This window comes from Bombus impatiens, unplaced genomic scaffold (assembly GCF_000188095.3).
Source record: "Bombus impatiens unplaced genomic scaffold, BIMP_2.2 scf_0080, whole genome shotgun sequence".
NCBI lineage: Eukaryota > Metazoa > Arthropoda > Insecta > Hymenoptera > Apidae > Bombus > Bombus impatiens.
The window spans coordinates 236,953-260,961 of NT_176499.1; the positions used below are offsets into that span (position 1 = coordinate 236,953).

The following is a 24,009-nucleotide window of genomic DNA, read 5'->3' on the forward strand; positions in this document are numbered from 1 at the left end:
TTGTAATATTTTACACTTTTTCATTATAACTATGATTTCAATTAAACTAGTATTAAATATTTTTATTCAATTGCATATTTCGTATCAAATGAATAGTGTCATAGAATTTTTATGAAACTAATACAACCATACGAGTTATACGACTGAATGGAGATTGTTAGGAAAAATAAAATACGCTTATTTCTCAATATTTTCTTTCCTTTATCTCTAAAAATTTTATAAATATCATCAATATGTTATGACGACCAATCAGAAGACTGAACAGCTTCGAACCGGTGCAGTATATCTGCATGGATGTTTAGGTGTGAACTGGACTCGACAGATGTGGATTTCGTTTATTTTCAAAATTCGTGATTCTATCTTGGACTAAATGATGGCATCACTGTAATTTCAATTGTCGCCTATAACTCGAATGATCTTTATTGGAATTGTATGTATAAGAATAAAATTGAAAGTGAAAAATGAAAAAAGTCGGGACAACTGCATTTTCACAATGAAGATATTTGACTCATATAAAATAAATCTGATTTGATTGACAAAAGTCTAAAGTTTCTCTTTTGAGCATGACTTGTTTGTAGAAATTATCTATTAAAGTGCTTCTTTACTGAAAATTTTGGGGTTACTTAAAAACACAAATGGTGAGAGGATAAATTTTCTTACTCATATATATTCGTTATCGTTGATTATTTGAGTAAAACAAACATGATAGTATTTTGTGCGCCACGATACGCTGAAGTGGAAGGGGTAAACAAATAGCTATACAAGTCTATACAAGTCTATACTAAGCTATATGTCTCATAACGTCATCCATATATAAATTGACAACATTTAGTTTCTTCACAATTTTTGTAATTTAGTAAATAAATATCCTTGCATTAGATTTTATCGCGTGTGTAGTGTTTTTAATTATATTATTTCTCTTCGTATTTATCAGTGTTATTTATATATGCGATAATACTTATAATTGAAATTCAATCACTTTGAATTTTTTCTATAAATTCATTTTATTTTTAAGCAACAATGTCATTGTGCAATTAAGGCTTCTTTTGACACAGAATTAAAGATCTATTCTATGTTTTATTCTACAATATACATTCTTGTAAAATTAACTTATTTTTCATCTATTTTTTTGTATTACATGTATAAAATTGATCCTGTCAGTCTGATCCTGTGATCTGCAAAAATTTATACTCTGCTGTTAAACAATTAGCAGACAGTGAAATCGAGTTAATAAAAGCTATAGAAAATTCAGAGAAGATAAATAATAGAAATATTAAAAATACTATGTCTGTGACAGATAAGAAAAGTGCCAAAAATTCTGCAAAAATGTTTAATGTAAGTATAAATTTATGAAAAAATAACAATTGATACTAATTGTGTAATTTAATCAGGTTCGTCCATCTGCTGCTTTAATAGCAGCTAAACATGAAGCAACACAACGTGTACTACAAAGAAAGAAATCTAACAATGTTTTTGTACATGATATATATCAAAAAGCTATTGATGCATATAATATAAAAAGGAAGGAAACTGGCATTGTATTTGATCGTTCTATGACAGAACATAAATGCCTTTGGGATCCAAGTTATCCAGAATGTCCTGCTAGATTGATAAGAGTTATGCAGAGATGTGAGGAGTTAGGTTTAATAAATAGATGTAAATTCGTTACACCAAGACAAGCCTCAGAGGATGAAATACTAATGAAGCACAGCCAAGAACAGATAGATATTTTGAAGGCTACTGATGAATGTACAGATATAGATAGTTTAGAATTATTATCATCAACATATGATGCCATTTATATACATCCTGTATGTACTTATTTTAAATATAAGATCAAAATGTTAGATTTAAATATTGATTTATTTAAAATTGTTCTAGTCTACCTATCAATTGTCTTTGTTAGCTGTGGGTTCAACAATAAATTTAGTGGAAAGCATTTGCAAAGAAGAAATTCAGAATGGTATGGCCATTATAAGGTAATGTAGTAATGCTTGATTGATACATAAATGAATAAATAATAATAATATAATTGAAAATTATATTTTTTTATTTCTTAAAATATTTCAGGCCACCAGGACATCATGCAATGAAATCAGAATATTGTGGATATTGTTTCTTCAATAATGTCGCAATTGCTGCTGAAAAAGTTTTAAGTAGCAATTTAGCTAGTAAAATTTTAATTGTTGATTGGGATATACACCATGGACAAGCTACTCAGCAAATGTTCTATAATGACCCACGGTATGTAAATACTTTCGAACTTTCTCTAAATGTTTTTGAATAACTTTTGTATTACTTGGAAATTCTGTACAGAGTAATTTATTTTTCAATTCACCGTTATGAAAATGGAGAATTTTGGCCAAATCTTAGAGAATCTAATTTCCATTTTGTTGGAGATGGTTTAGGAGAAGGATATAATTTTAATGTGCCACTTAATAAAACTGGCATGACCAATGCTGATTATTTAGCCATATTTCAACAAGTTTTATTGCCAATGGCCTATGAGGTAGTATATTATTGCAATTTATAATAATCCAAATAATGTAATATTAATGCAAATATATTGTATAAAATATCAATATAATTTTCAATGTGATTTATATAAAATAAGTCAATTTTAATTATTCTAGTTTCAACCTGATCTTATAATAGTATCAGCTGGATATGATGCAGCGTTGGGCTGTCCTGAGGTAAAATAATAAATATTACTTGTTAACTTTTTTTTATCTTAGTTTAATTCAGATCTTGTGATTGTCTCAGCTGGATTTGATTCCGCGATTGGAGACAAAAAGGTTGATATATATAATAAATTTAATGTTGTTATATATATCAATAAATTATAGATAATAATTTCAATGTTTTCATTTTATGATATCCAGGGTGAAATGTTGCTAACACCAGCATGTTATGCTCATTTATTATCATCATTATTGAGTTTAGCCTCTGGGAAAGTTGCTGTTATATTGGAGGTATAAAATATATTTTCATTTTGTTATTAAATTTTTATTGCATATTTATAGCTTTCAAATATGCTTTCATTATATCTCTCGTTACAGGGTGGTTATTGTTTAAAATCATTAGCAGAAAGTGCAGCATTAACACTACGTACTTTGTTAGGTGATCCATGCCCTATGTTAGAAACTCTTACATTACCTTCAATAAGGTAAACCTGAGAATTCTTAGTATGACATATGCAATTCATTAATTACGTTTATATTTAACATGATTTTAGCGTACGTGATACCATTTTAAATACAATTTATGCACATAAACCATATTGGAAATGCTATCAATACCAAGATACATACAGTATTAATAGTACAACAAATAATAAAGAAGGAAGTACTAATCAATATTTACCAGTAGTTACATTCAAGTAAGAAATTAAACTAATTTTAACAAGAATTTTATTGTATTTAATTATTATATAAAAATACCATATATATATTTATTTTAGAGGAACTGATATTAAGCCTGAAGTGTATGAGACTCGAAATTGCTACCCAACTCAAAATAAAGAAGTTATCGAAATGATAGAAAAGCAGTTAAATACATTAATACAGTGTAAATATCAAGTTTAATAGTTAATAATAATTAATCCTATATATAACAACAAATTATATAAATTTAATTTTTTCTTTAGTTACTAATTTATCTAAAGCACCTAACAAAGTGTGCATTGTTTATGATGATAGAATGTTAAAACATTGTGATATGTCTAATGATAATCATCCAGAAAAACCACATCGTATTAATATTATTTATAAAAAATATCAAGAGTGCAATTTACTTGATCGATGTTATGTGCAACAGGTATGTTCATGTATTCACTTTGCATTATTAAATCTCTTTTATTAACACTAAATTTTTTATTTGAAATATTACATTTTGTTCGTTGATTATTTTAAAGGGACGAAGTGCAACAAGAGAAGAATTAATATTAGTCCATTCAAAAGAATATATAGATTCAATAAAAGATACAGAAAACTTAAACCCAAAAGAGCTAAAAAGGCAGGCAGAAAATTATAATTCGGTTTATTTGCATCCTGAAACCTGGACAAGTGCCTGTATATCAACTGGATCATTATTACAAGTAGTTGATAGCGTATTAAATGGAGAAAGTCAATCCGGTATTGCTATTGTTAGGCCTCCAGGCCATCATGCTGCAGAGAATACAGCATGTGGTTTTTGTATCTTTAACAATATTGCTGTAGCAGCTAGATATGCGGTAGAATTTCATCATGTAAAAAGGTATTATAATTAATTTTCTTTTAACCGTTTGAGTCCCAGAGATCTTTGAAAAAACAGAGTCGAAAAATTCCGAACAGCCAGATAGCGCTTGTCTTAATCGATTGCGAAGAGAAATAAGCGATGCAATAGCGCTCGTCATATTTGTTATTTTATGAAATACATCTATATTATTATATATGCGTATTATTAGCTTATAAATACTTCAAGTTTTGTTCAATAAAAATTATTGGGAAGATAACAACGAAGTAGAAAATACCGTCAATCGTCCGTAGCGTTCAAATGTACTGGGACATTTCGACACAAAATCCAAACAGCGCGATCGCGCTGCTTGGGACTCAAATGGTTAATAACGTACAATCTTAGTACAAAGAATAATATAATTTTTCAGAGTATTGATAGTAGATTGGGATGTACATCATGGTAATGGAACTCAATCCATCTTTGAGGAGGACCCTAAAATTTTGTATATGTCTGTCCATCGTTATGATAATGGCAATTTTTTTCCAAATTCTAAACGAGCAAATTACTCTTATGTCGGTTCTCTATCAGGAGAAGGTTTCACTGTTAACATTCCATGGAATAAGGTTGATTTAAAAAAATATGCTATAGAATAAGTTACTTAAAGCAAATTTATCATCATATATTATTTATGTATTATATAGAAAGGAATGGGCGATGCAGAATATATAGCAGCATTTCAACAGATAATAATGCCAATTGCTTATCAGTTTAATCCGGAATTAGTCTTAGTTTCTGCGGGTTTCGATGCATGTATTGGGGATCCTCTAGGAGGTATATATGCAATTTTATGTCTTACAACTGAGAAAAATTTAGATATTTAAATATTATAATTAAAATAATAAATTTAACTTAAATATTTTTTTTTAAGGTTGTTTCGTGACACCAGAAATGTACGGACACTTAACACATTGGCTATCTTCTTTAGCTAATGGTCGTATTATTCTTAGTCTTGAAGGAGGTTACAATATTAATTCAGTCGCGCATGCAATGGCTATTTGCACAAAATCTTTGCTTGGTGATCCTTTACCGATATTAGAGAATGGACAAACTCCATGCGCGAGCGCTATTCACACTATAAATAATGTTATAAAAACACAAAAACAATATTGGACGCATTTAGTATTTAATTTATCTTTACCGAAAGAGAGAGTACTTCCTAAGCCCAAAGTTCCACATATAAAGACAAATGAACGTGTTATAGACAGTGAAGAAATATTAAAGCATTCAGAATCTAAGATAGCATTGGAAGAAATAGAAACAGAAAAAATGCAAACTAGGCAGAAGAATCTTACAACTTGGAAGCTGATAAATAAAGTGGCCTCACAAGAAGATTGTGAGAAATTACAAGAGTTTCTTAAATCTGTACATGAGCGACGTACACATACAACAATTAATACTTCTTATAATGACGAAGGTATGGTAGGTTAAAAATATATGTGTAGTCATGTTGTATAGGATTATTTTTATAGGTTCCAAGTATACAAAGAAATGCATGAATCAGGATGAAGAAGAAAGACATTCTGATGAAAATATTACCAATTTTGCTGCTGGTAGTAGTGGTGAACAAGGCGAAAGAGCAAGTGCGCAAATGACTGGAAATAAAAGTTTACATGATTATTTATTGGAAAATTCGCAAGTAATTAATATTTAAATTTTGACATTATAAATATTTATTTAAGATGAATCGTGATTTTTACAATTGGAATTTATTTTCAATTTTACAGGCATTAGTGGATGGAGACATGTTTGCAGTGATACCTTTACGAGAATGTCCACATTTGGATAGTGTCAAGGATGTACCAGTTTCTGGAATTGATATATATTCACCATGTATAGAATGTGAAAGCAATGTTGAAAACTGGATCTGTTTACGGTGTTATACTGTTCATTGTGCTCGTAGTATTAATCAACATGGTTTAATACACGCTGAAGAAATGGAACATCCATTGGCCCTAAGTTTCAGTGATTTATCAGTTTGGTGTTACAAATGTGAGGCATACATAGATAATGTGGTAAGTTATAATAAATTTTTTTGAAGATATTCATTTTACTATAATTTTGTCTGTACAATACGTTTGATAATGTTTATAGCGATTATTCGCCGTGCGCAATGCTGTACACCAAAGTAAATTTAATGAGGAATTACCATGGACATATGAAATATAAATGATAATTGAAATAAACATGTATTTATAATTAACATTGTGTATTTTATAATATTTGTAAATCTATAAAATACACATTTTAATTTCCGTATCATGTTTAAATAAATAAATAAATTTTTCTATGCAGGATAATAATCATTGAATAAGTAGTATATTCAAGATGGAATTAAATAATTTTATTGAAAGTGAAATTGTAGATTGTAACGTAACACATATTGATTTTAATATTACAACATTATTTAGTTTAAATAATTTTTGTACATATATTTACTTTTATTTTTAAAAATTTTAATAATGCATATTTTAAATATCTTATATGGATCCTAATTTAGGATAATCTTACGAGTTGTTTAATGTAAGTTTTAAGTATAATATTGCTTCACTGTTAAGAATTACAAATATGTTTTCATATTATATGAAATAATCATATATTTTTTCTTATTATAGTAACAAATGTACTTATTATAGTGACTAAATGGTAAATAAATACGTATTACGTTAATTTAGCGATTAATTTAAAATATTGTAATTATGAATTATAATAATTCCTTTTATGATATATGTATATTTTTATATTTATTATCTACTAAATACTCAATTCGTATTAATAACAATTGAAACTGTTGAAAAACCTCAAGTATGTTATCCATAATTTCAGTCAATCTATTCACTGAAAATGTGGTTAGATTTGTTAAACGCGTAATATTCTTAACGGCTTTTGAAAACGGTAATTTTTCAACTGTAATGTGCGGATAAAATTTATGTGCAATATGATAATTGAATAAATTTATACTATTTTGAATAAAAATAAACTCTTCCAAATCTGTAGCAGGAAGAGCATAATACAATCTATATGGTACCTTCTTGGTGACATACTTATATTCACATTCACGAAGTTTCGAAGCAATAACATTACATACATCCCTTAAAGATTTTGATCCTTGTTCATAAAGATAAAAATCTTTTATTAATTTATACTTATGATTTGCACTACTTACATATGTCTTTTTGGTATTTCTTAAATGTAAAAGTGCTGTTGGTACAGAATAAGTGTGAGATGTAAATAAATGTATATGCGTAAGATCTGGTTTTGCTTTTAATTCAGTTGCTATATGAGATGATAAGGGTAAAACTCCACCTTGATGAGCAAATCCATAGAAAAACGTTAATACAATATTACATATAAACCAAAAAATCTGTAGTTTATTCAACTTATTTCTTGTTGTAAATGCATTTGAGGATTCATCATTTTCTGCAATACGTGCGATAGTGTCAACTCCTGATGTTTGACTTATATTTGGTGCGTACAAAAAAGTTAAAGGTAACAATATTGGTATAATAAACCTAGGCTCTTGATGAGGAAATATTGATAATAATATGATAGGTGTAATAAAAGATGTTGTCATTAAACCAACAACACTTTGTATTCGTGGCAAATTTAACCATTGTGCTTTTAAACCACTGTAAATGACAATTGTCCTAATTATTTCGATTTATTAACTTTTTGTGTAATATTGATTGTAAACAATACTATTGAGATATTTACCTGTATAATAGTTTTCCAAATGTACAAAGGCCAATAACTCCAAGAACATTATATAAAAGGGGTACATTTACTATCAAATGTAAATAATGAGGATGTAAGCCATGATCCTGTAGGTTTTTAGTATTTGAATTGTATCTGAGAAAATTCAGTGGTGTTACCACAAAGTTATTCATGCTAATGTCAAGATTACCTATCTCTGCCATTGTTAAATAACCAAAATAAAAGCTATCAACTAAAATAAAAAAAACAGTGGTAGGTATTCCACAGGCAATGAAGGTGAATATTCGAACATGAAAGTCTCCAAAACCTACAGTTTTTGAACCTAAACCTCTCTGTAGCCAAAAGAATATAGGAGCAAAGGCAAATGCAATGAATGTTGGTCTATTGAATATACCAATCACAGTAACTGTTGCAATTTTTATACAATGATTTAAAGAATGTGGCGGCAATGTAGTTTTAAGTTTGTAGTATTTTACTCTTTCTATACCAGTTTTTGCTTCATTATATTTATCTGATAGATAATCACTTTGAACAACTACCTAAAATGATAAATATTACACTTTATGAACCAGTCTATAAATTCTTGTCATAATAGTACATATGTTGGTACCTTTTCTGAATATGCCATAGAATATGATGTATAATATAATAATAAAGCTGTTAACACCAGTTCAATAGTATTTGATAATGTATGAGTGGCATAAACAAGCATAACATAGGAACTGGCATAAATGATCAGTCTTATTTTGTAATTTTGACCATATATGTAACAGATTTTATACAAACAATAATCTGATATAAAAGATAAGCCACACACTAACAAACGTGGAGATGATATAAGAAAATATGGCGATTTCAATGATATACCCAAATAAAAAACTGTATATTTCGAAAGTCTCTTCAAAATTGAATATGGCATACCAACTATGATTTGTGGTATTAAAACAGTTCTTACGGGGAACGTTGAATTAAATTCCCACGGTTTGTTGACATCAATGTCAAAATAATCCCCTACAAAATATAAATTCCCCCCATAATTTGTTTATATTATAAATTAACATATAAACATATAAATTAATCATGTTATTCCTAGACAATAATATCATTGTACTTACCAGATATGACTTCGATAGATTGAAAATATTCGTCAGGATGAATATATCCTGTTTGAGGAATAAGAGTTAATATGATTCTTAAGATTACTAAGATCCAATAAAGGCTCATTTTTCTTTTTATCGGTACAGCAGGTTTGTATTCATCTATGGATCTACGATATTCATTTTTAAAATGCATTTTTGTTAGCAAACAGTCTCGAGCAACAATTTTTCACAGGATGTCAATTTATCAAGGTTAAAGAAATTAGTAAGACTCTTTGATTATCATTATTTTTTGATTATTAGAGGATATATAATATATGTTTCAGTCAAATAGTATTTTGTATTATTACATTATCTTTATTCAATCAAATAATACTTAATTTGAACATATTTACAACATGATATTCCCTCTTGTATTGTCGCATTATAGCACATATAAAATATGATTATACTATACAACGAACAACACAGATTATAAGCGTTAGAGACGACATAACTATAGTACGAATCTCTGTAGCATGTATTGCATACTATCATACCAAAGAATAGAGTCTGACCATATTCATACTACATATCTATGTCACATCATATAATTTGTTCTTATTTATTTTACTTTTTCTTGAAACAGGACTGATATGAAAATTAAATTTTGTTTATGATTCATTGACGACGTAAAAAAAATTAACTTTATAAAATTGTATATTTATTTTTTAGTTATATGTAATTTACTGTAATAATATCTTTTAAAAGTATTATTTCATGTAAACATTGTAATTTTGTGTATTTAATTAAATGAGAAATATTGTGTTTTAAGAAAGAACTCTTTGATTTCTTTCTTTTCGAATAGCAGGAACACGTTACAGTTTTTACATAATTAAATATATAAAACGCTAAATTGTATATATTTGTAAATATAATATCAACATTTATTATAAAGTGAAAGTAAGAAATTTCTAACTGAGTTAGTTAGTTTCTAACTAGTTATTTGCTAGTTGATAATAAATTGGATATTTCATATTTATTTATATTACTTATAATAAATGTCATGATAATGTAGATATTACATGTTATTATTAATTACCTATCTATAAAAGGATTAAGAAAGTTATTTCATGAAAGAGTAGCGCGTGGCAACTTTCTACGCATGCGCGACCACGTACCTACGATATACGGACAGCAACATAACTGCCAACTGCCAACAAACACTTCAGTACCTTTTAATACCATTATTAGCTGTCCATTTGTTTATTGCATTTATAGCATTATGTCGTCTGGTGGATGGGAAATAGTTGGAAGAAATAAGAAAGACAAAAGCAATGGCAAGATCAATAAACTTACAAAAGTAGAAAAAAAGAAATTTATCGAAAATGTACCAAAAGTGGAAGATTTTCGTAAGTGTCTCTACTCAGCTTTGTATAAAATTGTTATCACTTTTATATGCTACTACTAATAAAAATTCTTAAAGTTTATAAACACTTTTATTCAAATAAAATGTTATTGTAAAATTTGCTTTATATATACATTCAAAAATAAAGTTTCTAGATGAAAATATGTTTATTGCATTATACAGATGAAAGTATGTTAGTTTAGAACTTATCTTTTTTCAGTTCCCTTAAGTCAAGTAAAAACATTATATGATAATTTGGATAATAACAAGGAAAATAAAAAGCCGTCAAAGGAGAAAGAAAATAAAATGAAAGAGAATGAAGAAAAGAAGAAACAGCAGAAACAGCAGCAGTCTGAGAAAAAGAAGCAAGAACCAAAGGAAAAACCCCCAAAGTCTATAAAAGATGCATTAAATGTGGTATATATATATATATATATACTTTTAAAAAATGTTCTTTATGTATAATTTACAGATAAGTTTATTGATATTGAAATATCATTTCCAACAGATTAATGCAGAAGAGCTTCGAAATATTTTTACTAGTAGTCAAACTAAATTTCCTGAAGCTCCATTAATTTGGTTAAAAGATCTTGCTGCCTTCCTTAATATAAAAATACCTGTTGATAAAGAAGATGCAGTCTTTTCTGGGAAGCCTAAAGACTATCCTTTAAGTATAGTACCTAAAACAATTTCTTCCATATTAGAAAAGGCAATTGATATGGCGGGCAAACAAACAGCCCAACTTTTTTATGAAAATACTCTTACTACAATGGCTACTGATATGGTTAAGGGATCACCTGCTGTGGGTCACAAAATATTTTTACAACTTCTAGCACGTATTAATCCTGAAATGACAATTGCTAACATTTCTAAATTGATCCGTGTAAAAAATTCCTATCAAAATAGAAAAAATATTGGTCTTTCTTTATTGTGGGCAATCTCACAAGCTGGTAGAAAAAACTTAATTGTGGGTTTGAAAGTATGGCATGAAGTAATGTCTCCTATGTTAGAGACAAAGAGTTACTGTAGTTATGTAGCACAAATTTTGAATGATCTTGTATTTGGGCATGACATCTGTTATGATCTTAAACCAGAACTTTATCTTGACATTGTAGAAGATACATATTCTGGGAAATTTAATATTCCTGTTTCTGTAAGCGGGGAGATCAATAACAGCATTGAAAAATTAAGAGTAGGTATTTGAGTGTTATATTAATACAAAACATCATTTTAGTATGAAATAGACATAATTTTTTTTTATTTTTTTTAGTCAATATTGTTTAAAAATAAGAATATAAGTTATGTGAAGCTGTTTGAATTGTTAATTACAAAAGTTACACAGAAGGTAGATACAAACTATAGGGATGAATTAATCAAAGCACTTGTGACTTGTTTGGCTACAGATCCATTTTGTTTCTTTGTGTGGAGGTCTGTTTATGCCAAAAATTTATATCAATCTCATTTGATTTTAATGCATATTGGTAAGAATAGTGATTTAATTTTATAGTTGATATATATATATATATATATGATGAATTTATTAAATTTAATTTCATTTAATTTTTTTTAGATGCTAAATGGCATGATTTGCACATAACATTAGAAACAAAATGTTTAAAAGAAACATGTATAGAATTTCAGACAATTAATGAAAGGTGGAAAAAGGGCAAAGATGAAGGTCTTGCTAATAATTGTAGTAAGATATGCAAGGTAAATTTAAATATTTGTTTTTGTATTAAATAAATATATTTAATATTTATATAAAAATAATACTTTTTGCCGAAATTAGAATTTTATACGCATTGTATGTGACAAATGTCTTGAAATATGGAAATAATCCATGTAACATTTGATTATTGTATTATACACACGTATATGCGCAAAGCATGAGTGTCAGCGGAATACTACGTAACGTATAAATCGCGTGTAGACTAATTGCCTGTTTGCAAGTGAGGAAAGACGTTTAAATACCGGTATAATTTTCCAGCAATAACCTGCAAAATTTGCATTTGAGCTTGTTTTTATTTTGAAAAATCGTGAGTGTAATATTTGAATGATTTTGAGAAATCTGAATTTTAAATATAGTGTAGGTTAGGTACGTTTGTTTTGTCGGAAGGGGACTATCGATCGCATATTGTCCCTTCAGCATCGCTACTGACGACATTAACATCATTCATCGCGTCATTCCTTTTTTGTACAAAGATACATATTACAGACAATATTTTAGAATAAATAATTTAGAAAATATTTTCATTTCTTCATCAACTCTGTGAATAAAAAGTACGTATTCAGAAATTAAATTCATTTACATATATACATCTGTAATAAGATTGCTCTTTTGATAATTGATATTGACCTTTAGACTCGTTATGTTAAATGGTAAATAAATTAACATGTAATACATTGTTCTATTACACTTTTATTACAGGCTTTGTTACTGAAAATGACAGCTTCTGCTAATAAGAAATATTCCTGGAAAAAGGGAATTATTTTGTTATTACTTTTTATTAGTGCCATCCTTGCTTATGACATATACAAACATGATGATTTTAAAGGTAAATATATATATATATATATATACATATATATACAAAAAAAGAAATATTCAGTCTGTTTGAAATATTATTTAAGTATATTAATTTTTATATTTATAATATAACTTTTTAGTAAATAAGTTTTTAAAAAGAACTGGATTAATTGCCTATGGACAACAGTCATGGATTGTAGTGCAAGAATATTCCACTAAAGCACTTGAATTTATAGAAGATACTTCACCAGAACATTATAAAACAATTGTTGAAACATGTAAACCTTATATTAAATTAGCAGGAGATGCTTATCTTTTAATGAAGCATCTTTCTCTTAAAGTTTATGGTAATATTGCAGAATATATTGGAAGAAATGGTCCACTGATTGTACAAATAGTAAGTCTTAATGATTTCAATATATAAGTTGTAGATATTGTAAGTAAATACTTTGCTTGCTTTATAGATAGAGTATTATGTCCCAGGAATGTTGGATGAAATTAAATTACGAAGTAATCAAGGTTTAGAATATGTAAAACTTTACTCAAATTTATGTGTGGAGAAGTTGAATGAACGCTCAACTGCAACACTTCAATGGCTAGAACATAATGTCTTTGTGTAAGTACATAAAAAGTTTTTGAAGTATGAAGAGTTATACTTTATAATATTATGTTTTTAGTGGAAAATTAAGCCCAGAAAATTTGCAAAATTATGCCTCAAAAGCTATTGACACCACACAGACATTAGCGAGTCAAACTTATGATTGGGTGTATGAAAAGGTGCAAACACTTTCTAAAGTTCCATGAATGAAATTTATTAAAAGTTGCATACCGATTTTTTTCGGTGATCAAAAAAATCTCCTTTCATACCTCTGCATTTAGTTCTACAATTCCAAACTTGATATTATACATTTCCAAATATATTGTGACGGCCATTTTACCTGTGATATTTGAAAAATGTATCATACCATTAAGTATGATATTAAGATCCATAAATTTAATGAAAATGTCAGTTTCTTTTTTAAGTTACTATTGTCAAAATAATTATTAAAGTAATATATAGACTACACTATATGTATGTAGTACCAAACTTAAAACCTCTTATTTGTATATTCATTAATATATTTTCATTTAATGTTTCTAATATGGTGTTGAATAATAATATAATAACAAGTTGATTTATAAATCGGACAATGTATTAAATAAAATTACTTTTTGGTATTATCTTTTTTTTACAAAAATAAAGCTAGATTATTATAGATTATTGTTGATTTTATAGTACATGTAAAATATTAACTTAATGTCATTGGATACAGCAATAATAATAATAATAATATTCATAGGACATACAGAATAATGTTGATAAATATATGTATAGTAATATAATTATTATTATAATTATATAATAGCGCTAATCATGCAACTCTAATGGTGATGATTATAGTGACAATGATAAATTTAACAAAAAAGGAGAAACAAATATTAAAGTTTTATATGGAAAGAGATCAGTGGAATGTGATACTCGTCACATCCATAGAACTATGCGTGTAAAAATGTATTTCATTTCCTTCCTTTTCAGAAATGATTTTAGTAGAAATTATGTTTATTTTTTTTATATAATTTCACAGCATTTTTCCCTGATTATATGTATGAGCGTGCAATACTAAAACGCACACTGATTATGAAGTTAATGTTTCAGTTTGAATTACTGTGTTAAAGTTCATGAGGAAAAAAGACTTTCATTGTATTTTTATATATTTGGTTGCATAAATATTCCTCTTCTTCGTCTCTAATTCGTGCAAGTACTTCCAAAATTTGGCTGTAAAGAGAAATCAAATAATAATATATATTTCATTCCATAATTAAAATCTTTTTGTTTTTTAACAAGTATGCAATGTAAATACAATTTAATCATAATTATATCATAATAATTGCAAATTTTAGTTTAAAAATTGATCAATATATTTACACTATGGTACATGGTTCGTTTCTTCCTTTGACCATTTTATCAGATTGCCACTTTTCCTTTTTAATGGATGGAAAATGAGTAATAATATCTTTTGCAGAAGCATGTGTAGGCCTTATCTCACACCATGGACAATCAGTTTCTATCATCAATTTATCTGATGGTATAGTTGTAACAGCGAAAAGGTTTTCTTCTGTTTTTAGAGAGCTATAAATAACATCATGTGTTAATTATTTGATATAAAATAAATATGTTACTTATTTAACATACCATCCATTGATACCAATATACAACCCCATTTGTAAAATGGAATTAGCTTCTTCTGGGTTACCATCAAAAGAGTGTACAACACCAGCTGTTAATGTATCTTTATGTTTTCTTAAAATTCTTACAAAATCTTCACTAGCATTACGGCAATGTAGAAACATTGGTAACTTTAAAGTGGAACATAAAGATAATTGCATTTCAAAATATTTCTTTTGAATATCTTTGGAGCAAAATTGCAGCCTATCATAATCTAGTCCCATTTCACCAATAGCAACAACTTTATCTTTATTGTCTGCAGCTAGATCCGATAATGATTTGAGATATGCTTCTGGGTTGCCACTTTCTTCAAATTCATTACAACGTGTCGGATGACAGCCAACTGTGGAAAATAGTCGCTCTGAAATATATGTAACAGTCAATATATGAATAAATTCAATAAAAGAGAAAAAATAATAATATAATATGTACCTAGGTATTTCCATTGACATGCATTTTGTTGTTGTAGTTAGAGAATAGAATCACAACACCATTGCATCTCTCTTTCACTGGTTTCTTCATATGCAATGATTGTATTTCAGTCTAACAATAAGAAATAAACAGTAGCTGTACATTATAATAATAAGTCTTTACCCTCACAGTTGAAAGCCTGTAAGGTGCATAAAATGTTAATTGTACCAAAATCATTGTACTTTTTGTAAAATATGAATATCTCTACATAAAAAATAGAATTTGAAAATTATAAAATATAGCTGCCTGTGATAGAGAGACGCGACAGTACACCAAGTTATACTTAATTAATATTATGTTTTCATTATTTATACAAAAGCATCTCACCATCTGTTCGTGCTATTTCAAGAGCCTTTTTGCTTTCTTCTATATTACCGGCAGTGATTATAATTTTTGAAATATTATTATTCCAACTTCGTTCTAAAACTTTATCCAAATCTGGTAGATGTTTTTGTGATCCATGATAAATTCCTTGATACATAGGATCTGTCAAATTGGCCCCGATGTCTGCATTAAAATTAACAACGGTAGAATATATTATTTGTTAAAGTATAACCTTTTTATAAATATCTTTAAAAAAATACAAAGATACACTGTAGTTTATGCATAAACGTAAATTATTAAAATGTTAATACGATTACTGAATAAAGAATTTAATTACCTATAAATTTTCTTAAATTACTCATTCTACTACCGAGCATTCAACCTATCAGTGAAATGACAGTTTTCTCAAACACGATGCTGTCTGAAAGGTTAGCAGGTGTCTTATTTAACCGGCGTTGTATACATACTAACATATGAGTGGATATTTGACATGCCATGAAAATAGAAATTATATTTTTTTGTCATTTATTGTACATGCAATGAATTTAACTACAATTATATTTTGTGAAAATCAATGTAATTTTCATTGGACGTACTTTATATTATTTCCTATCCTCATTTCAGCATAGCAAGTATATGTATTTTGTACTTATAGTATACTACATACTTCCATATATTGTGTCTCTGTAATCCTTTATAAAGAATTACAAATATAAATTCTCTACTTCGAAGTAGCGACTTAAAATATGCGTCATTATTATATCACAACCAAATGGATAATAAAAATATAAAATGTATAATTTATAATATATATTTATTACAAATTGTTTATTACAATTTTTTTATTACAAATTTTAATTCATTGTAAAGGAAACGTTCTTTCAACTTATTATTATAACCTATTATTTAAATTATTTTTATTGAGTCTCTTGTTCTCAAATATTTTTTTAACTGAAAGTATTCAGGAATATGTTATTACTGTAGTGATTTTATGATAGAGTTTATTTTCTCAACACATTCTTCTTTTTTCTTTGTAACAGCTGCTTCTGCTTCTACAAATTGTTGACGTCCTATCTTGCCTGGTACTAATTTGTCTACATACAATGCTTGTTGTTGATTATAAAGTTCTTTTAAAGTTCTATCATATTTCTGTAATTCTTGAATACGATCATATACATCTCCTGATTCTCCTTTCAAGCGTTGTGCAATTTCAGTAATAGAACTGGTTGCACTCTTATATTCTTGATTAATACCTTTTACTACAGATAGAAATGCATTAGCATCTTTGTTGGCTTTAAGATATGCTAACTGATCATCTAGTTCATTGTAAGAAGTTACTCTACGATCTTGTGCAGCTAAGATCTTTTCACACTGCCCAGCAATTCTTAATTTACTTTCTGAAACTTCATCTTTGTCAATTGAAAAATCAAGTCTTACATAAGTAATTACTAATAAAAATAGTAAATATAAAGCTGCAGCTACAAGCAATGGTTCTTGTAACATCAATATACGTGGAAATGTATATTTTAGTTTAAAATTCTGAATATGATTCTCAACTAAATTCTTCTTAGTAACAGAAATTACTGGACGACCAGTAGTGTCTAAGTATGTGTAATAAAGAGAATCTGGCAAACGTGTTGCAGAATATGGAAGGCTTAATTCAATATTCTTGGAACCTTCTGGTAAGATAATCTTTACAATTAATTCATCTACAACCATATCATCAAAAACATGATCCAACAATCTCATTTCTAAAGTATATAGATCTCCAGAATGGAATAAATACTCATAGCTAGGTACATTATATCCAACTATATATTTAGTTTTCCAACCACCAAACAGTGGAAATCTTGGGCGAAGATTTAGTTCTACCGAATCCTTTTTAATACGAGTATGTGATGTTGAAATGTTACCAATTTCATCTCTATAATAAATATCAGAGGCAGCTGCAGGTAAAATGGTATCGAAACTTTGAATACTAGCTTCCCATGATTTTGGTTCTCTGGCAAATTCATATCGCGAAAATGAGCCTTTTAATAATGCTCCAGTATGTAATAAGTCAATATGTTCTTCTACTGCTATATTACCCCAGTGTGATATTTCAATATTCCTTTCAAGTCTGGTAACTGTGAGGAATTTATTGTTATTTTCAAAGTGTATGTTTAATTCTTCATAAGAAAATGGAGAAAGTTTCTCATATGGACCATATGTGATAAATGAATCACTCTGCGAAACAGGTTTAAATTTAGTGTAGCTTTCAATATTACGTGATGGTAAAGATACAGTGGTTGTTTGTTTCATTATGCTATATGGTGCATAAAGATAAATATTTCCTATATATTTTACTAATTGTTTTTCTTTTTGTGTGATCTCTTTAGGATGAGGTATAAGCTCATGAGCTAATATCCATTCAATTTCAACAGACATAGATCTTCCAGGAGACAATGGGTCTTTTAATTCAATTTGATAGAAAGTTTCATCTGGATAAGCATTTACCTTCACTTTGGTTAGCTTTAATTCAACTCGCACAGGTTCTCTATAAGCTGCTATGTAACTAAGACTACTTTTTTGTTCAGGTTCCAGTGAAAAAAGGAAATTTCGCATGTGTCGATCTTTACTTCCATTTTCTAATATAAGTCTAGTTGTAATTTTTGTTAATTGAGATTGCAGATCAATATGTTTTTCCACGTTCTTAAAATTCAAATCGGGATCAATGGTGCTGGCAGTAGCGAAAGATTGGATATTTAATCCGAAAAGTAACACAATATTCCATAGCAATATAATTGAACTACGACTAATCATATTTTTCACGTAAGAATTTCTTTCAGCTCACTGTTGATTGTCGTTTAACACTCTTAACTAACCGGTAAACGAGTTTCAGTCGGTATCATCATAGACGTGGCGTTTATCTAAAAGCACGTATTATGTAGACGCGAAACTCATATACGAATTATACGATATACTTCAAGTATATCTATAATACATACATATCTCATACAGTTTCCTGAATTTTTACAAGTATAATTCAAGTGTGAGTAGCAATGAATTTGTATTGTATATGAATTGCAAAATTACGATATTTTAAAATATTTACATAAATCCTAAATACTTATTTAATAAAACAAAAAGATAAAACTGAAATATATGAAATCATATCGTAAATGTAACTTACAAATATATATACTTATAAGTATATTAGATGATGAATTTAACTTTTTAAATTCTGTTATATTAGGTTATATTGTATTGCCACAAATACCAGTATTGTATAAAAATTGTTATTAAACATAGGAAAATGATTTTATCTGAAATCATGCTTAATTCAAGAAAATCTTTATGTAGCCAGTAAGTAATTTATAATATATGACTTTAACCAAGCATATAAAAATAATGATCCAAAATATTTTTGTTGAACAGTTTAATATTTTATTGTACAAACAAAATGTATAGATCACATTTAAGAAAGTTTTATAACTATCAAACATTTTATCAATGTTATAAAAAGGAATCAAAAATTAAACCCCAATCTGATACATTTTATAATGTAAGTAATTAATCAAAATTTGATTTTACGAGGGATGCAAATCAGTCAGATCTAATCTTATTTTATTATTTTTTCATTGAAGTCCAATATCGATAAAAATAATCTCAGAGAAGTAAATAAGTCTATGCAGGTAAATATAACATAATTATAATATGAAACATGTAATCATAATATGAAATAGAAATTGTATAATTAAATATGTAGCATACTATTTCTTTCTTAAAAATGTAGTGCAGTGTAGTATATAAACATACTAACAGCAAAATTATTATAATAGAAACAGAAAGAGCAAGATACAAATGTACCGAATTTTAACGATTTTGCAATTAGGAAAACAAGTAAGTATGATAAAATAATATCAATTTCCTTTAATTAATGAATAATGTACAAATGTATGTTGTACAGATATTATATAAAATTAAGTTTCAATAATATTTTCATTTCAAATTTCAGATCTTGAAAAAATTTATCCATATCCTAAGCAAAATCTTAACCTTATCTATAGTGCTGTATATAAAGAATTCAATAAGTTATGCATATCATATACATATTCAGTAATAAAAGGGAATATTAAGAAAATGAAGTGTACCATTGATGTCACATGGCCTTATGAAGCATCCTTTTCCAATATAGCATCAAACAAAAAGAAAGCTGCACATGATGCAGCATTAATGTGTTTAGATTGGCTATATATGAATGGGAAAATTAAAGATTGTAAACCTATATTATATGATAATAAAAGTAAACACAGTCTTTATAAATCTCAACAATCTGTTAATATTAATCTTTCACCAGAGTTCACAAGTAAAATACAATCTTTGATTGATACTTTTAATAATGTAAGGTTTATAAGTAACAGAAGTGTTTGTTTAATACTTATAAATATCTTAATTTGTTTATTATGATTATTTGTAGGAAGTAAAATCTATAATAACAACACCATGTGCTACTGAACTTAATGAAGACAGTTCGGAAAAAGAATCGGAAGATAATCTTTCATTACATGATGATTTTGCTGAAATGCATAGTAATCATTCAATAAGGAATGTAAAAATAAGAAGATATAGAGATACAACAGATTTGCTTATTATTAATTATAAGTATGTATTTATATATCTATACATAACATTTATTATCAAATTATTTATTGCTTAAAAACTTCTTTCAGGGAAAAATTACTTAATGCTTTAGAAAATAACCAGGTTTTGATAATTAAAGGAGACACTGGTTGTGGCAAAAGTACCCAAGTTCCACAGTTCATACTGGATAAATACATAAAACAAAATAAAACACATGAATGTAATATAGTTGTGTCAGAACCTCGTAGAATATCGGCTATTTCTTTGACTGAACGTGTTGCGTTTGAAAGGGGTGAAAAAATAGGCAATAAAATAGGTTATCATGTTCGTTTTGATAATAAAACGCCAAGAACAAGTGGCTCAATTTTATATTGCACAGCTGGCATACTCCTGCAAAAATTAAGACATAATCCTACATTAAAAGGAGTATCACACGTAATTATAGATGAAGCTCATGAAAGAAATCTACAAACAGATATGTTGCTAATGTTATTTAAAGATATGTTGGAACACAATCCACATGTAAAACTTATAGTTATGTCTGCAAGTATAAACACAGATGTATTACAACAATATTTTTCCACCACAGTTATTGATGTCCCTGGAAAATTACATGATGTAAAAATGCATTTTTTGGATGATATTGATTTTTTAAATGAGAACTCATCAAATCGGAATACTCCTATGAAAATAGAAATTCCTTTCAATAACATAGTGCGTCTAATACAATGGATTATTAAAGATAAACCACCTGGAGCTATTTTATGTTTTCTCCCCGGTTGGAAAGAAATTAAGGAGTTATATAACATGCTCCAATCTAAAATTAGTAATTTATTAATATTACCACTTCATTCTAAAGTTTCAAATAATAACCAGCAAGAGATTTTCAGACCAGCCCCTGATAATATTACAAAGATTATTTTAGCTACAGATATAGCTGAAACTGGTATTACCATCCAAGATATAAGATATGTTATAGATACTGCTGTTAAGAGAGAAGTAAGATGGAATAAACGGAAGCTTCTATTCAGTTTAGATTTTAGTCTAATATCACAAGCCAATATTTGTCAGAGGTAATTTTTATTTTATGCAACGCTGTGATTTTATTTTCAAAGAAAGAAAGGATTAAAATATATTTTTATTAATATTTAGGAAAGGAAGAGCTGGACGTGTAAAATCTGGTGAAAGTTATCACTTAATTACTCGAAAACAATATAATGAATTAGATCTATATCCGAAACCGGAGGTATTAAAAATTCCATTGGAAGAAGCAATTATTATTAGTAAAACATTATCTGATAAGAAAGCATTGGATTTCTTTAATAATATGATTGATCCACCGAATATTAGTTCAATAATTTCTGCTGTAAATAATTTGAAAATTTCTGGTTTTCTCGATAAGGATGAAAATTTTACAAGTTTGGGCGAACGTGTTTCGTATATTTCGTTGCAACTGAATTTAAGTAAAGCTGCAGTACTTTCCTGCGTTTTGCAGTATGTAAAAATTTACATTGTTGCTAGAAGATATTCTTATTTTTCCATATATTTTATACTACATATTTATGTTTATATTTTTAAAAAGTTCTTGTTGTATATTTCAGTTTATTTTTTTAGGTGTCTTAATCCTGTGTTATCAATAATTACTACATTTTCTTCTTTTAATGGACATACTCTTTCGTTAAATGAAATATCAAGTCCCTCTAGAGTTTTGAAAGAAAAAACGTTGGGATTTCACGAAACAAGTGATCATATTGGTATATTAAAATATTTTCAACATATGAAGTACAGTGATAATAACTCGTTATTTGCTGCCATGCAGGATGCTGATCAAATTGATTTTAAAAAAGTCTTTGATGTGACACAAAGTAAGTCTGTTATACATGTATGTGAGGAAAAATAATATTTAATATTAGGAATAACTATTGTTTATTCATAGAGCTGTTTTCGACATATGTAAATGAACTTGTGAGCAGTGGAATGGTTTCAGAGACATCTGATTTTAATTATTTGAATGCATATTCTTGTAATAATGAATTGATTCGAGCGATCTTATTTGCTGCTACGAATCATTTGATAAAAAGAAATGTTTATGGATATAAAAAAGGATCTTTTTCAAACAAGGCAAACATATTAATGACTGAGTTAATATATTTTTTAAAAATACACATAATTATAATATACAAGAAAGGGCTAAAATTTATATAGTTTTCTGCTTTTTAGGGCTAACCAAGTCGTTAAAATTAATAGTGGGAGTGTAAATTACAATAGAACAACATGGCCAAGTGAGCTTTTGACTTACATCAATAAGATGGAGTTTGTTAAAAGATATTCTTGTGTAGTTTCTGATACTAGTATGATATCACCATTATCGGTCCTATTATTCAGTGAAGCTGATGTTGAGTGTGAAAAGGTATGTTTTTGAATATAACCGTTAATATATGTTTATACAATGCTAAATGCTATTTTTCTTACAGATACAAAACAATGTTTCCACCGAAGAAGAACAAATTTGTATTAGGATAAATAACATAAAGAATTTAAATTTGTTGTGTAAACCCGAGTTCGTATTTCTATCTATATTTTTTACATGACCAACTTATCTTTTATTTTATACATTGTCTTTTTCCAGAATCGCGGACATGCTATTACAACTTCGAAGTATGTTGTGGGGTATCGTGCATTTTATAATTAAATATGAAGGTAAAAATGGTTACCAAGATAAGCTAGAGTTAGTTCAACCATTTAGAGACAATTTAATGGTTTTAATTTCAAAAATATTGACGGAATCGTCACGACATATTGACAATACATCAGATGTAAACGAAAATTTAAGAATACAAAATTAGAAAAATTTAAACAATGAACATTTTTGTGACACCGTATTACAGAATCTTTAATTCTATGTTAATATTTAGAAGCAAAAAAAAAAACAACTTATCTACTTATATGTAAATATAAATAAATACATATAGTGATAATAAGAATATATAATATAAATATATAATTTTGATATTTACTTTAATGTTCCATTCCCAACCTGACATTTTTGTACATGTATAAATATAAATTTCTCTATGTGTGTTCTGTAAATCACAGTATAATCTTCGTTGTACAATAATTTATCTATAGTTATGTAAAAATTCAATAGCATTTGTATTTTATAAAATTTCATATAAACGTGTCGATATATTATTCTTTAGCAACCTAATAAATTATGCTTATACCGATTGTTAGTTTATCTACATATATCTTTCTGTGATATCAGTCAGAAAACTGATTACGATTGACGTTGAAAATTGCCTTTTACGTATGCAATTTAGTTTTATTG

The 24,009-nt window shown here is 27.7% G+C and overlaps 6 protein-coding genes across 9 annotated transcripts; 3 read left to right on the forward strand and 3 right to left on the reverse strand.

Moving 5' to 3' along the window:
• The first annotated feature begins 292 nt into the window (after nt 1-292).
• On the forward strand, nt 293-6,942 carry LOC100744197 (histone deacetylase 6). 2 transcript variants are annotated; one of them, XM_033324858.1, is made up of 20 exons: nt 293-638; nt 1,162-1,335; nt 1,392-1,811; nt 1,882-1,979; nt 2,071-2,244; nt 2,317-2,509; nt 2,634-2,693; nt 2,883-2,972; nt 3,060-3,166; nt 3,236-3,379; nt 3,461-3,567; nt 3,647-3,816; nt 3,914-4,254; nt 4,643-4,838; nt 4,917-5,046; nt 5,144-5,689; nt 5,745-5,911; nt 6,000-6,287; nt 6,367-6,444; nt 6,568-6,942. In XM_033324858.1, exons 1-19 carry the CDS (start codon nt 636-638, stop codon nt 6,439-6,441), a joined length of 3,483 nt encoding a protein of 1,160 aa, XP_033180749.1. In that variant the 5' UTR covers nt 293-635; the 3' UTR covers nt 6,442-6,444; nt 6,568-6,942. The 2 variants fall into 2 exon arrangements, with proteins under 2 accessions (XP_033180749.1, XP_012249713.1); XM_012394290.3 differs by lacking the exon at nt 6,568-6,942 and having other exon boundaries at nt 6,367-6,468.
• Nucleotides 6,943-6,955: 13 nt separating this feature from the next.
• Nucleotides 6,956-9,590, reverse strand: LOC100744313 (GPI mannosyltransferase 4). Of its 2 annotated transcripts, none has more exons than XM_012394292.3 (4): nt 9,102-9,590; nt 8,942-8,997; nt 7,987-8,525; nt 6,956-7,901 (listed from the first exon to the last, which is right to left on the reverse strand). In XM_012394292.3, exons 1-4 carry the CDS (start codon nt 9,277-9,279, stop codon nt 6,992-6,994), a joined length of 1,683 nt encoding a protein of 560 aa, XP_012249715.1. In that variant the 5' UTR covers nt 9,280-9,590; the 3' UTR covers nt 6,956-6,991. The 2 variants fall into 2 exon arrangements, with proteins under 2 accessions (XP_012249715.1, XP_003485757.1); XM_003485709.4 differs by having other exon boundaries at nt 8,597-8,997; nt 9,102-9,589.
• Nucleotides 9,591-10,236: 646 nt separating this feature from the next.
• LOC100744434 (transmembrane protein 214-A) lies at nt 10,237-14,066 on the forward strand. The gene is made up of 9 exons (XM_003485710.4): nt 10,237-10,474; nt 10,691-10,887; nt 10,979-11,662; nt 11,741-11,951; nt 12,041-12,180; nt 12,899-13,025; nt 13,138-13,394; nt 13,462-13,613; nt 13,675-14,066. Exons 1-9 carry the CDS (start codon nt 10,348-10,350, stop codon nt 13,799-13,801), a joined length of 2,022 nt encoding a protein of 673 aa, XP_003485758.1. The 5' UTR covers nt 10,237-10,347; the 3' UTR covers nt 13,802-14,066.
• Nucleotides 14,067-14,540: 474 nt separating this feature from the next.
• On the reverse strand, nt 14,541-16,637 carry LOC100744555 (putative deoxyribonuclease TATDN1). The gene is made up of 5 exons (XM_003485711.4): nt 16,396-16,637; nt 16,062-16,241; nt 15,231-15,624; nt 14,964-15,167; nt 14,541-14,813 (listed from the first exon to the last, which is right to left on the reverse strand). Exons 1-5 carry the CDS (start codon nt 16,433-16,435, stop codon nt 14,708-14,710), a joined length of 924 nt encoding a protein of 307 aa, XP_003485759.1. The 5' UTR covers nt 16,436-16,637; the 3' UTR covers nt 14,541-14,707.
• Nucleotides 16,638-16,985: 348 nt separating this feature from the next.
• LOC100744675 (dolichyl-diphosphooligosaccharide--protein glycosyltransferase subunit 1) lies at nt 16,986-18,990 on the reverse strand. Its single transcript, XM_003485712.4, has one exon. It carries the CDS (start codon nt 18,858-18,860, stop codon nt 17,034-17,036), a length of 1,827 nt encoding a protein of 608 aa, XP_003485760.1. The 5' UTR covers nt 18,861-18,990; the 3' UTR covers nt 16,986-17,033.
• Nucleotides 18,991-19,243: 253 nt separating this feature from the next.
• On the forward strand, nt 19,244-23,598 carry LOC100744314 (ATP-dependent RNA helicase DHX30). 2 transcript variants are annotated; one of them, XM_012394293.3, is made up of 13 exons: nt 19,244-19,403; nt 19,476-19,602; nt 19,685-19,732; nt 19,880-19,940; nt 20,056-20,441; nt 20,518-20,702; nt 20,771-21,754; nt 21,834-22,175; nt 22,296-22,546; nt 22,618-22,822; nt 22,902-23,091; nt 23,156-23,241; nt 23,311-23,598. In XM_012394293.3, the coding sequence occupies exons 1-13, from the start codon at nt 19,354-19,356 to the stop codon at nt 23,525-23,527; spliced, it is 3,132 nt and encodes a 1,043-aa protein (XP_012249716.1). In that variant the 5' UTR covers nt 19,244-19,353; the 3' UTR covers nt 23,528-23,598. The 2 variants fall into 2 exon arrangements, with proteins under 2 accessions (XP_012249716.1, XP_024228304.1); XM_024372536.2 differs by lacking the exon at nt 19,244-19,403 and having other exon boundaries at nt 19,536-19,732; nt 19,839-19,940.
• Nucleotides 23,599-24,009: the final 411 nt, after the last annotated feature.

Excerpts from the sequence above, each read along its gene's own strand:
- LOC100744675 (XM_003485712.4), bottom strand. The coding sequence starts at position 18,860 with ATGATTAGTCGTAGTTCAATTATATTGCTATGGAATATTGTGTTACTT.
- LOC100744555 (XM_003485711.4), bottom strand. The coding sequence starts at position 16,435 with ATGCTCGGTAGTAGAATGAGTAATTTAAGAAAATTTATAG. Across the intron at positions 16,242-16,395 it reads TAATTTAAGAAAATTTATAG|ACATCGGGGCCAATTTGACA; the intron begins GTAATTAAATTC and ends ATTTTAATGCAG. Across the intron at positions 14,814-14,963 it reads AACGAACCATGTACCATAGT|CCAAATTTTGGAAGTACTTG; the intron begins GTAAATATATTG and ends TTCTCTTTACAG.
- LOC100744314 (XM_012394293.3), top strand. The coding sequence starts at position 19,354 with ATGATTTTATCTGAAATCATGCTTAATTCAAGAAAATCTTTATGTAGC. Across the intron at positions 19,404-19,475 it reads AGAAAATCTTTATGTAGCCA|TTTAATATTTTATTGTACAA; the intron begins GTAAGTAATTTA and ends TTTGTTGAACAG. Across the intron at positions 20,442-20,517 it reads TGATTGATACTTTTAATAAT|GAAGTAAAATCTATAATAAC; the intron begins GTAAGGTTTATA and ends GATTATTTGTAG.
- LOC100744197 (XM_033324858.1), top strand. Across the intron at positions 2,510-2,633 it reads TATTGCCAATGGCCTATGAG|TTTCAACCTGATCTTATAAT; the intron begins GTAGTATATTAT and ends TAATTATTCTAG. Across the intron at positions 5,690-5,744 it reads TACTTCTTATAATGACGAAG|GTTCCAAGTATACAAAGAAA; the intron begins GTATGGTAGGTT and ends TTATTTTTATAG.
- LOC100744434 (XM_003485710.4), top strand. The coding sequence starts at position 10,348 with ATGTCGTCTGGTGGATGGGAAATAGTTGGAAGAAATAAGAAAGACAAA. Across the intron at positions 10,475-10,690 it reads ACCAAAAGTGGAAGATTTTC|TTCCCTTAAGTCAAGTAAAA; the intron begins GTAAGTGTCTCT and ends ATCTTTTTTCAG. Across the intron at positions 11,663-11,740 it reads ACAGCATTGAAAAATTAAGA|TCAATATTGTTTAAAAATAA; the intron begins GTAGGTATTTGA and ends TATTTTTTTTAG.
- LOC100744313 (XM_003485709.4), bottom strand. The coding sequence starts at position 9,279 with ATGCATTTTAAAAATGAATATCGTAGATCCATAGATGAATACAAACCT. Across the intron at positions 8,998-9,101 it reads ATCTATCGAAGTCATATCTG|GGGATTATTTTGACATTGAT; the intron begins GTAAGTACAATG and ends TATATTTTGTAG. Across the intron at positions 7,902-7,986 it reads TTTGGAAAACTATTATACAG|TGGTTTAAAAGCACAATGGT; the intron begins GTAAATATCTCA and ends TGTCATTTACAG.